This window comes from Mus pahari, chromosome 3, assembly GCF_900095145.1.
Source record: "Mus pahari chromosome 3, PAHARI_EIJ_v1.1, whole genome shotgun sequence".
NCBI lineage: Eukaryota > Metazoa > Chordata > Mammalia > Rodentia > Muridae > Mus > Mus pahari.
Genome location: NC_034592.1, coordinates 163256243 through 163269336, shown reverse-complemented (window position 1 = coordinate 163269336; position 13094 = coordinate 163256243). Strand labels below are relative to the sequence as shown.

At 49.9% G+C, this 13094-nt stretch overlaps 2 protein-coding genes across 4 annotated transcripts in view; both read right to left on the bottom strand.

Annotated features, from left to right (window-relative positions):
- Nucleotides 1–3911, bottom strand: part of Col20a1 (collagen type XX alpha 1 chain) — a 31018-nt gene extending 27107 nt beyond the window's left edge. The window contains exons 1-2 of the mRNA XM_021194196.1: nt 3833–3911; nt 1340–1450 (exon numbers count right to left, since the gene is read on the bottom strand). Coding sequence (XP_021049855.1) covers nt 1340–1450; nt 3833–3911 — 190 coding nt within the window. The remainder of the gene's footprint in view (nt 1–1339; nt 1451–3832) is intronic.
- Arfgap1 (ADP ribosylation factor GTPase activating protein 1) overlaps nt 3166–13094 on the bottom strand; it is a 20166-nt gene continuing 10237 nt past the window's right edge. For 2 of the 3 annotated variants that reach the window (XM_029536221.1, XM_021194162.2), the window contains 5 exons: nt 12963–12995; nt 11056–11112; nt 10543–10602; nt 9796–9872; nt 3166–9207 (listed from right to left, as the gene is read on the bottom strand). In XM_029536221.1, coding sequence (XP_029392081.1) covers nt 8874–9207; nt 9796–9872; nt 10543–10602; nt 11056–11112; nt 12963–12995 — 561 coding nt within the window. In that variant the 3' untranslated portion in view covers nt 3166–8873. Of the gene's footprint in view, nt 9208–9795; nt 9873–10542; nt 10603–11055; nt 11113–11853; nt 11884–12962; nt 12996–13094 lie in introns of all 3 variants that reach the window. The other variant, XM_029536220.1, reaches the window with a different exon arrangement.

The following is a 13094-nucleotide window of genomic DNA, read 5'->3' as shown; positions in this document are numbered from 1 at the left end:
TTCGAGGCCAGCCTGGTCTACAAAGTGAGTTCCAGGACAGCCAGGGCAACACAGAGAAACCCTGTCTCGGAAAAAAAAAAAAAAAAAAAAAAAAAAGAATCCCTCTAGAAGCCTTTCTACTATATTAGTATTTTATAACGTTTAGCTTTATGGATTCACTGTGCTTTACGTTTTTACTTTTATAATTTATTCTTTTTTCTATCATTTTCTGGTATTTTACCTGACTTTGCTTTTCTGTTCTATATATGGATGCTTAACTTCTTAGGTCCTTTTTTTTCCTTTTTCAATACTGGGGCTCACACACTCCAGGTCTCAGGAGTAACACATGCTGGACAAGTGTTACCACTGAGCTACTACAGCTTCATTCCTACTATTGTTTGTTCTTTAACTTATGGAGTTAAAGCTATTAATCTTCCTCTAAGCAACAGAAAAAAAAAATCGCATCTATGTAGCTTACATTGGGGACCCTCCTGCCTCAGCCTCTGAAGTATTAGAATATAGGTGTAGCCTTGCCATGCCCAGCTTGTCATTATGGCCCTGTCCCTGTAACTGGATCCAGGCACTCTCCCTTCTCACATGTTCACTGCATGCAGGATCCAGGCCATTCTTGGCACCTTCTGTGTGTATTCCTGCTTGTTACAGGAGAATACAGAGGCATCTCCAACTACATCTGCTCCATGTGATTGAGGAAAGGAACCCAGAAATGATAGAAATAGCTCTGCCAAGGACGGTGTGGGGAGCAGCTGGCTGGAGCAGGCTCAGTGAATCCTACTGACGGTGTGAACTCATTACCACAATTTTATTCAAGCCTTGGTCCTGAGAAAGATGGAAATGAGATGCATTATCTTTTATATCAATGCATTAATGCGACAAAGGGGATTCCATCTTTAAAAGAACTTGCTTTAAAAAAAAAAAAAAAGGCGTATGAGGGTAGGGGTGGGGAGCCTCTGTCTACACCTTCAGCATTTTTCTAAGATTTAAGTTTGTGTTCAACATTACATCCTGCTCTCAAAAGTTGCACTTGGCTCATCAACTATGTTGCTTTAAGTTAGCCAATATGTAAGAATGTGAGACCTGACTCTGACCATTCAGAATGAAGTACCAGACTTCTTTAATTAGGAATGAAAACACATTGGGACCTCTGATTGGGTGTGCCCACTTACTTGCTTGCTTAAGCTTAGCCACACACCATTCTGCAGAAGTAAAACTTTGTGCTTTGCCAAAATCCAGAATAACTCCGGACTGTATGCTCATTTTCTTGAGACTCTAGATCCATTTCTAACCGTCCTAACAGGAAAGGGGAAAGAAAGCCTAGCAGGGAGACATGAGCTCTCCATACCTGCCATAGGTGTCACCTGCACCAAGTAGCCAAGGCCACTTCCCTCTGCTTCCCTCCACTTCATCTGCAGCTGGTCCTCAGGCAGTACTGCCAGCCTCAGACGGCTACTTACTGTAACAACAGGATTGGAAGTTGGGGTGTAAGGTAGACTTACCAGTGACCAATTGGCTACCTCCTACAACCAGAAGGCGACTTTCCCTAAGAGGCATGGAGGGATATAGCCCCACCTAGGTGTCTTTAGAGTCTGTGACCTCATGAAGATCCCACAGCCTTGTGATCTTCCATGACAAGGCCACACTGGTAGCTTTAGGAGGAGGGAGTCTAATTCCACCACTGCACCCAGGAGGGCAGTATCCGCCCTGTGATGCCTGGAGGTGTAGAGATAAAGCTCAGGGCCTTGGGTCTCCTAGTCTCAAGAGGAATGTACACACACACACACACACACACACACACACACACACACATATGCCGAAGCTGCCAAAGTCATGCTAGGTTGATGCGTCCCTTGTGGGCATAATGAATGTAGGACCTCAGCTGGAACTATGGTGATGGCTGTCTGCTTATGTGCACATGGTGTGTCTGTGTACACCTGTGCCTACATGTGGGCATGTGTGGGGTGCATACTAAGCTTCAGCTCTCAAAATAGGAATGGCATTATGACAACTAGCACTGTCAGCTTTAGAGAATCTAAAATCACCTGGGATATCAGACTCTGAGGATTATCTTGGTTTTGTTAACTGACTTCAGCAATGTGGAGAGACACATTTTAATTGTAGATGGGGCTATTCCCTCGGCAGGGGCTATAAGAAACTGGGGTAGTGAGTTGAGGACTATCATTCATTCCGTTTTGCTTTCTGATGGCGGATTTGGTGTGACTGGTGCACCTTGGCTTCCCTGTCATGATTATTATACCCTGACCCATGAACTAAAGTAACCCCTTTCCCTATAAGTTGCTTTTATCCACATTTTGCCACAGCAAAAGGAAAAGAAACCAAGACAGGGTAATCCTGTCATGAAGGAAGGAGAACTCGTGGTCAATGGGGAGTGTGTTGGGGGGGAACCATAGGGCCTGTGCTGACCTCCCAGGAAGCTTCCGGACTCTGTTGCAGACAGCTATTTTTGGAAAATGGGGACAGAGGCCTCTTCTAGTCTCCTCACCATGTGCTGGGGCACAGAGAGATAGGCAAAGACTGAGAGTGCCTGGGATAGACACAATGACCCATTCAGAACAAACTCTTTCCGGATGGACTTGGCTGCTCTGACCATGACCTATTGAAAGGCAGGAATGTGTCAGGATGAGGTGGGGGGTCTGAAAGGCCAGCTGTGAGCATGGGTCCCCACTCTTGCCCATAAAGAGCCTTCTGTTTTTTTCCCCCTCAGTGTATTAGGAGCTTTTAGAACTATCTCAGAGACAGTACGGGCACGTTCCCCTCCCTAACCTCGGCTGCACCTCTCAGCTGGTCTCTGAGGCCCCAGCCCACCCCAGCCATGCATGGGCAGCCTGTCATGCTGAGACCTGAGCTGAGGGAACAGGATTTGTGGGTCTTATGGACTCACTCTAAGTTGTTCATACAGCAAAGCCTTCCTTCCAATGGAAACGTCAGCCTACGAGCCCCACCTTGGGGTTCCTCTGTCTGAACAAAGGGAGCTGAAGGACTCGGCCATGTGGCAGTCACCTCCCTGGATAAGAGGACAGGCTGGGAAATGAAGCCTGATGGGCTCCAGGCAAACACTGAGTTGGAACCACCAGCAGTGCTGTGAATAGTAGTGGTAGGAAGATATATGTTCTTAACTTGGATAAGAAACAGATCAAGACCAGTCAGGTATCATGAGGAACATACTATATTGTTCCTGGGAGCTAGATGTAGTCATGAGTGTGAAGGCTATGGGCACACAGAAACATGCCTTCCAGGGACCCACCTGAGCCAGCAGCTCCACAGGAAGGAGTCTGTAACACAGATCCTCCCCAAGTCCTGTGCACATCCCTTGGAGGTCATAGAAATACTACGAGAGACTTTCCCGGGGGAGCCTGGAATGGCCAAATTGAAAGGGTCCAGATGGAGCCTCTTGCCCCAAGACACGTACAGAGAAGAGAGGTACACCACCCTTCGAAGACAGTGTAGGAAGGCTTTTTTTTACCCCCTTGGGAGGGAAGAGGCAGGAGTATTGATCTCTATTAAGCCATGTGTGTAGTATATGAAACCAGATTGAAAATTTTACAGAATTATGCAAGGCATAGATAAAGGGTCAAATTTGGAGAATGTCAGTAATCTTGAAATAACTTAGGCAAGAAAGCCTCCCTAAGCAAGGCCGAAGTACCACAAGGTCAAGGCAAGAGCTGAGTGTGAGTGTTCTCTCCTCTGCTCTACCAGCTTGCCTGTTGCCACAACAGCTCTCAGGTTAGCATTTACTCTACAGGGAAATGCCTGTTCTGGCAAGTCAGAGGCTTGTAGCAGAGTTCTTCTTGTTGCAGTGGGGGCATTGCCTCCTTACCTTGTCCCTGCCCCAGTGCCAACGTGGTGCCCAAGAACATCCAGAGGCAGAAGCGGAGGTAGGAGCCTTGGAGGCTCATACTGCGCAGCCTGTGGGAGGAGAGGTCAAAGCCCTCACCACTTAAGGAACTGTCTTACCCACTCCCTGACAGAAAGCTAGTTCTGCATCCATTCCCATGGACTAGCAGGTTGTCCCTACAGATGTGAGTGAAGCCCAGAGGTCTATGACTTATCATTATGGAGATGTTGATGAAGACTGAAGCCACACTGAGGCGTCCCACTGAACAAAGGACCCTCAGCTACACAATTTGCTTGTGTACTCCAAGTACCCTCTGCAGGGAGCCAAGTCTCCCTGAACAGGGGAGCACTGCCCATGCCCCTTCTGGTATTCACAGCCACAGTAGAGAGACACGGCGGGGAATCCTTGAGGCCCCAGCAGCCCCACATGGTGTCTGAGATTGGTTTGGATAGATTCATACCATCAAGGTCACCACATTTGGTGGCTTGCTCTCAAGCAGAAGGGACATGTGAGACCAAGTTCTGATTATAGCAGTAGTAGGCACAGTAGGAACGAAAAGTATTGGGGAGCCCTTGGGTCCTCTCCGAAGTTGGGAAACAATGCTTGAGAGAGGCCAGCGGGGTAGAGCTCACCACCTAAGGGTAGTACTTTGGAAGAGGGAACACAAGCATGACCCAGTCTGGAATTTGTGAGCCTAAGGAACCCAGCTCCCCACCCCACCCCCGCACAAAGCACCTGCATTTCCTGGATACTCAAGGTTACCTCTGCAGAGAAGCCAGCTCTGGGAGCAGAGCTGGGACCAGTAGGAAGACTACAGGCTGATACACCCTAAAACAGTAGTTAACCTGGGAGTTGTGACCCCTTTGTGTGTGTCGGGGTGGGGGTGAGGGCATCTAATGACCCTTTCACAGGGATTACCAAAGATTATTGGAAAGCACAGATTTTTACATTATGATACATAATAGTAAAATCATAGTTATGAGGTAGCAACAAAAATAATTTCATGATTGAGGTTCGCCACACCATGCAGAACTTCTTAAAGGGCCACAGCATTAGGAAAATTGAGAACCACTGCTCTAGAGTGTATATATACACATCCATCCAGAAAATTTAAACTAAGGTGTCAGTGCTATGAACTGCTGCCCCATCTGCCTACGAAGTGCCACAGATGGCCCTCCCTCCCTTCTGGACTCACTCTGAAGCCAGACCCCTCCCTACTTCACAGCCAGGGTGGTCACAGCTGATGGACATAAGTTCTCTCTGCTGCCCACCAGCCCTTTTCGTATGTCCTTAGTTCCAAGTGTCATCTGAAACCCTCATAGGATCTGAAGATGCTCAGGTCTCCAGGCTACACTTGAGTCCCTCAACTTGTGGGGCCTTATCACTTTCCCCAGTCTCTCCCCAGTGGATTCTCTGGTAGGCCCTCATGCACCAAACCCCAGGGCCATAAATGAGTCACTAACCTCCTGCTCCAAGGATAGTGTTCTTCAGTTTCCAGTGCTTCTTGGTCTGTGACAAGGCTGGAACTTAGAGAAGGTTCCCTTCCCTGATGTCACCACTAGGCCCGCCCTTAAGTCTTTCCCCCTCCCTTTTATCTGCTGCTGCTTGGGGCTTGTTTTCAAGAATGAGATGGTGGTCCCAGCACAAAGGACCCATTTCACACTCTTCTGGGAATCCCACCAGGAGTAGTGGGGAACTGCAAGTCTGTCCCACAGAGGAGGTCCCAGAGGCTTCTTGAGAATAAAGGCCAGTGTGTGTAGTCCTGGGTGCTGGGCATTGAGGGCCTCTGACCAGCCTATTTGGGGGAAGGACCATTTGGACTACCAATCACTTGGGGCTGGGGTCTACAACCTCTATTCCCTTCCTTCCTGTCCACCCTAAAACTAGGAGCAGGCCCATGCCCACACTACTTACACCTTCCTGAGCCGCTCCAGCCTGCATAGGTTGGGAAAGCTCTGCTCTCAATGAAGCTCTCGTGACCCATCTTGAAAACCCCATGGTCTCACCCTGTAACTTTTGGCAAGGTGGCCCAGTAGACCAGGCCAGGGATAAAAGGCCCCTTTCTCCCACCTGAAGGTATGGCTTATGACCCAGCCACTCTAGGGTTCCCATGGGTCCAGTGCAGCCTCAGTTTGGTCTTTCAACCCATGATGTGAGATGTAGGGTCACAGTCCTTACAGACCCTCCCATGGTCAGATAAAGGTGGTAATGGTAATCTCTGGGTACATATATCTGTGGATGTAGCTCACAGGAATCTTCAAATACCTGTGTGTATTCACGCGCAGCTCAGTGCTCCTCTCTGCTCTGACTCTCGGGTGGACTGCCCTGTACTTTCTACCTCCTGCTGCCTAGAAAAGCCCTGGCAGCCCTTGTACCAGCCCGGTGGTCCTGCTTTCCCAGTACCTAGAAATGGCATGTGTACACCCATCCCCATGCTCTGAGATCCATGCCATAACCCTTGCAAAATAAATCAGAACAGAGTGCCCTGGAGCCTGTTCACCTTCCTCCTGACCACAGCCTGACAGTAGGGAGTAACAATTTAAGTGGGCAAACATGATGATGGGGGAGCAGACACTCAGGATATTGTCTTAATGGTTTCAAAGGTGTCTGGTCTGGCCATTTGGGGCAGGAAGTCTGAAGTGAAGCCTGACTTGAGAGATCGATATCCTTGGCTGCCCAGCATCCCTTGATGCTAAAACCCACACTCCCAACAGCTAGCCAGAGGCCCAGATCAATTTCAGAGGAAACAGACCATTGGGCTGATACAAGGGCTCCCAGGGCATTTACAGGCAGCATAAATAATCAGAACTCCTTGGTCCTTTAGTGCTGCCCACAGACAAACCCTTCTGCGGGCCACATACAGGAGGCTCCATACTATCCCACTGGACATCCCTGGGCCAAAGCCAGGATAGAAGACAAGAGGCCAAGCCACAACTTGCCTCAAGGATGTGGAGTCTCTGGAGACAAGCCTACTACCCAGGCCACTAACATGGCCCAGGAAAGGCTATCCACTCAAGCCACAAGCAGAGCCAGTCCAAGATACCGTTCCTTTCTCCTCCCTAGCTACATGACGAACCACAGGCATCCAAGGCTGCTCAGCCTCTTGCCAGGTCACCTAGGCCGACGATGTCTGACTTAAGTCTAACCAGGCCTCCCTGAAGCCCAAGCTGTCCCTGCCATGTGTTTGTTTATATATATCCAAGAGAAGGGCTCTCCAGGCCTTATGTTTATAGAATATAGTCTGACAAGTTCCCTACATACAGGCTGCAAGCAGTAGCCAAAGGCCATACCTAGAACCTTGCCCTAGGCTTTACTTACCCTGTCCTTTAAGGGATTGGAAAAGTGGTATAGAGGGCTCTGGATTATGCTAAAACAAGCCTCAAAACATGCAGCTCCTGTATTTACTCAACATAGTACCAGAAGCCTGTTTGTAGCTAGGGCCATTTGCCACTCCCAAGTGACAGCTTCCTGGACCAGAATCAATAGATTTCATTCCCCTTATATCACCTCATGTCCACCAAATCAAGGACTCCTTCATTCTGGGGATATTCCAGTTTCAGTGAGGTCTTCCCTCCGTGTTCAGACTTTCTTGACTTTTGACTTTCTGTGTACTCAACAACCCCATGTCTTCTCACCCCAAGTCTCTGACCTCTGATGTCATCTATCAGTGGTTATTCTATCAGGCACAAGTCCTGAGTATCTTCTCCCTTGCTTCCCTAGCTCGGAGATGTCCTGTTACATGACTACTGAGTAGTGTCATGTCCACTTGAGGACAAAGCAATCCCGGAGGATTCCCCAAACTTAAGCCCTATCAGTTCTGCAAGGAACCATGAATCCGCATTTAGGGGAGGAGGGGGGAAGCACTGGAAACTTAGGACCCAGACAGCTTAACATTAGAAAGTAGGAGCAAACATGACAGACACATAAACCACGGAACTTCAGGTCATGCACTGCTGGTCAAACTGAGGGTCAGACAGGAGTGGATTTAAGGAGACAGAGACCCCAGCTGGTCTCTCCAGCCACATCACACAGCAGTCACGGAATGCTAGGAGGGAACGGCTGTCACACCAACCACTGATAGCACATGGGTCTCAACTGCAGTGTTCCACAAAATCCACAGGGTGATAAGTGGGGTCATCTGGAAGGACAGCTGCATGCTGAGGGAGACACGACCAAGTGTGCTCTGAGCAGCCTGGGAGAAGGCCTGGGCTGTCACAGACACAATACATGGCAAATACTAACAGGTGCTCTGCCCGGAAGGAGGGTCCCCATTAAGATGCCTGACCCTGGCAGTGGCAGTTGGCCTCTGAGCACCCCCTCCATGCTCAGGCTCCCCTGTACCAGGTGGGAGCGGCAGATACGTGGAAAATGCTCCCGCCCCTTTACTCTCCTTTCCTCATTTCTGAGCTGTCCAGGGCTGGCCAAGTTCAAATCAGGTGTCCAAGGAGGACCAGAGCCCAGTCTGCTTTGTGTGGCCATCTGTGGAGAGTTTGTCCCATTTAACTGAGGGCTGGACAGGCTGATGCAGGAAAGGCAGAGGGTCACAAGGTGAGTTTCACAGCACAGGCCATAGGCTGTGGACTTAGGTGAGGGTGTCGGTGGCAGTGTGAGCTCCAGTATTGCTTTTGTCATCTCATTTCCAGCTTTAAGGCTCCAGGCACTTTCTTCAAGAAGAAAGAACTAGCAGACCTTTCAAGTTTAAAAAGACATTTCAACGAAAGCAGATGTCTGGCTTGGCTGACATTGCACAGAGCTGCAGTCCCAGGCTGTGCTAGGGCTGCAGGGACAGGCCTGGGTCCCAAGAACCCAGAGTCCAGGAGGGCTGCTCAGAGGACCCAAGAGGCAGGTGGATGACATGTCCCCTGAGGTCTAAGAGAAAGCCACCCCACACCAGGCAGGCAGCACCAACTCAAGTCCTGCCTGAGCCACTGTCTTCACACTGAGGTCAAATGAAGGAGGAACAAGAAGGGCAAAGTGCAAACACAGCGGTCTCCCAGCAGGGCTGGGCTAGGGTGCTAGGCTCCTACCAGTTCTGGTTGTCCCAGCCCTCATCAGCCGTGGATGGGGCTGCCTTCTTGGTGGCCTTTGCCCTGCCCTCCCCACTGGCTCCCTCCCAGCTCTCCCAGCCATCGCTATTGCTGTTCTTGTTGTTGGATGCAGAACCTGAGCCCCAAACGTCCCAGCTGTCCGAGCTCCTCCTCCCTGTTGAGGCGTCTGCACAGGTCCAGCTGTCACTGCTTGGGGACTTGGCCTTGGGGGGCTCAGCATTCCCGAAGGTCTCCCAGAAGCTCTGGTCTATGTTGCTGTTCTGAGAGTTGTCTCCGCTGCTGTTCTGGTAGCTGTGACCCTCTAAGGGTCTATTACAGAAAGGGACAAAAACCTCAATAGTTGTCACAGAAAGACACTTGTACTGTCTGTATTCCTCAAGCTGCCCAATCTGCTCAAGTTTCAGGTGCTCTCTATATCAAGACCCATTCACTGCTTCACATGCCCAGCCTACATTTGACCAAGGTGTGGCCAATGTCTGTAATAGCTCTATGTCCTCTTCCTGGCTAGGAAGAGGTTGCTGCCTCTCCTGGTGCTTCCTAGCCACCCTTGCGGAGTCAGAGGACCCCACCAGGTGAGGGACCTTTTTGAGAGAGACTTGGCCTTGGTAAGGTTCTAACTAGGTACTGAGGACATGGAACTTCTGGAAGGGATTGTCTCTTGCTACCTCATTCCCATCTATCACTCAAACTGCAGAGTATTTACTAGGGTGCTAGGAAAGAAGATGCAGCCTTCCGCCCATGATCCCGGGGGCCTGGTGGTGGGGGTGAGAGGGCAGTCACTGTGCCTCTAGTAAAGAACTGTGGGTACCACACTGGGCAGAGGGTGATGGGCGAGGCCACCAGCTCTCTCTCAGGGAGTTAAAGGGACCCAGGGCCTGGGGTGAGGACGTGAATTACCTGTCTGAAGTGTCTTCAGCTTTCCCAGAGAAGAAAGTAGTGACATCACGCCATCCTTTACTGCCAACTCCCTGGACCTGGAAGGAGACATAAAATCAAGTTGGGGCCCTACTCTACACAGCACCTCTGGCTCTAAAACATCAACAAAAATGGATGTTGCTCTGCTAAGACAAAACCTGGAGGAATGTCACATACAGATACACACACACACTTGTGCACAGTAGCACAGCAGCGGTGCTGAAGAACAGTAGTTGTTGGCTGCTTAGTTTGCTGTGAGCATCTCTCTCTGCCTTCTCCGCAGAAGTTTCTGTGATGGCTGGGATCATGAAAGGCATTCCCCCCCCCCCCCCATGTCACAACACTTGTGACATTTTCAGAGCTGTGGGCCACTACGGGCCTTGTCTTTACTACAATGCAATGGAAGTCTTCAGGAGACATTCTCGATTGCCAATTGTGTTGTGAAAGCTGATGACCCCACTCCCATCCCACCAGGCCCTGAGGTCACAGGACCAGCAATACCTGACAATGGCACTTACCAAGGGACAGGCCCATGGCAGCAAGACAGAGAAGAAACACAGGTTAGTGGCTGGCAAGTCCCCAACAACCAAGCTGTTTCCATATTCCTTAAGCCCTCAGAAACCAGAGGGCAGTGGCCACTGCCTTAGCTGGCCCGAGACCCTGTGGGGCTCCATGCCTGGAATATGGAGACTGGCTTGGGCTGAGCTGCAGTCAGCAGGGTAGCCCTACCTTGGATGCCAACTGAGAGACCCCACTGGACACATCATCAAAAATCCTTCCCTCCTTCACCTGTGCGATTTAAAGGGCATCGTTAGGAAGACTGGAAGTCCAGACTGCACAAAGACCTGTCACATTAAGTTCCCCAAGTTCTATCAGGAGCCCATCTGGCTTCAGCCCCATAAAACCTCATCAAACCACATGACTCTGGGCCCTCGGGAGAAGACAACTGCTGGCCAGACTCCTGCTGCGAGGAAGGTTGGGGACTACGGACTCCTACTTCTGCAGATAATCAACACCACTGCCTATGGCCTAGCCATTGAAGTAAAACAGAAGGAAGAGAAGGACACCCTTGGGATGTCCTCGGGAACTGACTAGAAAGACTAAGAAAAAGAAGCCCAAGACCATCTGGACCAGAGAAAATTAGACGCAAGATTTTGCTGATCCCCAGCATACCCATTTCCCAGATAAGTAAAGAGCCTCAGTGGGACACAGCAGCACCTTGATTTTTGGTGCCACCCATACCTTCTCCTGTGCAGGCTTGAGAACATTCTCATTCAGGCTGTGGCCCAACTCCGAAGCCTGTGGGAAGAGATGCTGTATGAGCTCTGCATACAGCAATCATTAGTTGCTGGTCAGTAAGCACAGGACAGCACAAGCTTTGCCAACAGAGAGGGAGGCAGTGGGATGTGGACCCACGTGGGAAGCAATGTCACACAAGTGACACCAGAATGGAAGAGTCACAATATGAAGGGAGCTCCCTCATGCTGCTGGAAGCAGCTCTGGCTCTCGTCCACAAGTCAGGAGGATGGACACAGATCTAACTGCAGGCAACTCTTCATCCATCTCCTGAAGGAGGCACTGAAACTTACATGGGAGAGAAGTGTATGGGAGGCTGGGTGGAGGGATGAAGAAAAGGTAGGGGAAGAGAAACAGCAGGAAGGGCCATGAAGCTTTGAGTCAACCCAGGAAGTGACTTGCCTGGACCTCCGCCTCAAGGCAAGACCAAATAAAAGCTTGAAGGGAGATAATTCATTAACCTAGGAAGGCTCTTTTCCAGCAGGGTATAATTCCAGCTGCTATTCGGTTTGGGATAATTAAACCATGAAATGAAAACTGAACCAAGCAGTCTTTCTCTCCAGAGCTCACTGGGCCCAGACATGGGCTGTGGATCTTGGGGAAGATGAGCTTCCAGAACCAACAGGCCAAGAAGGTGCGAGTCTAGCACACAGGTGACCCAAGCAGAAAGAGAGATACAGCCAGGAGCAATGCACATGCTCAACAGACATAGGGCAGCATGCACCAGCACAAACAGGGTTTTACCGGCTCCGACTGCTGCTTGTAACCCCAAAACTTGACCCAGTAGGCATGAAGGCAGTTACAGAGAAAGAGCAGGTGTGGGAGTCGCATTAGCAACGCCCCCAAGTGGCAGAGAACACACCCCTCACCATAGCCTTTTTCTTTTCTTTTTATTAATAAAAAGGGTCTCATGATGCAATCCTTGTCGGATCCTCAGCTGCCTGGTTGCTGGACAGCAGTGGTTACCACACCCAGCCTGAACTACTTTTTTACCTGCAGCAGACCCACAGCAGTCTGTTCTGGGCCCTGGTATAATTTTTTCCCTGCTCCAAACTCATCACAGTCCAGACTCCATGACAGCCTGAGGAGCCTGATCCAAACTTAGCTCTGAGGCAAAGCCGGGAAGACTTCTCCTAGGTGGGTTACTAGGGATGCAGGGCTGGAAGGGGCCCTGAGAGGCAGAAATGTGCATGAATAGAGTGCTGCAGGCCACAAGGAGCTAAACTCCTGCCCATCTCACCATGGTGACCAGAGCTCTAAGCATGGCAACTATTATACTCAGCTTGGAATAAAAATAAACTGCAAGCCGGAGACTGTAAGTGCCAGCCACACAAGCCAAGCTGCCAAGTGAGGATGTGATGACACCTGTCCAGGTGAATAGACCGAGGCTGAGAGCCATGGCCTAGGCAATCCTTCCCATATGAGACAGCTGTGGTACTATGGCTTCATGTCTATCAGTGGCTATGGCAGACAGGGCTGAGGAGGCCCTGAGATGAGCACATTGCGAGGACAAAAGAGGACCTTCTTCAGGACTACAACCTTAGACCCTGAGCACCAGCCCAGCCCAGGGTGCTTCCAGACACTGCATAGAATATAAGACTAAAGTTACTGGGTTTTGCTTTTTGTGTTTGTTTGGTTTTCCTTCCTTCCTTTCTTTTTTTTTTTTTTTTTTTTTTTTTGAGACAGGATTTCTCTGTGTAGCCCTGACTGTCCTGAAACTAGTTCTGTGGACCAAGCTAGCCTTCAACTCAGAGATCCATCTGCCCCTGCCTCCCAGGTGCTGGGATTAAGGGTGTGCACCATCACCACCTGACAAGACTTAAGTGAGAGAAAAAACGCTTCTCTTTTTTTACCTTCTGACTTGCTTGAGATCCAAATTTTGTAGCCTAAAAGGAAAACAAAAGGGGCTGGTGAGATGGCTCAGCAGGTAAGAGCACCCGACTGCTCTTCCGAAGGTCCTGAGTTCAAATCCCAGCAACCACATG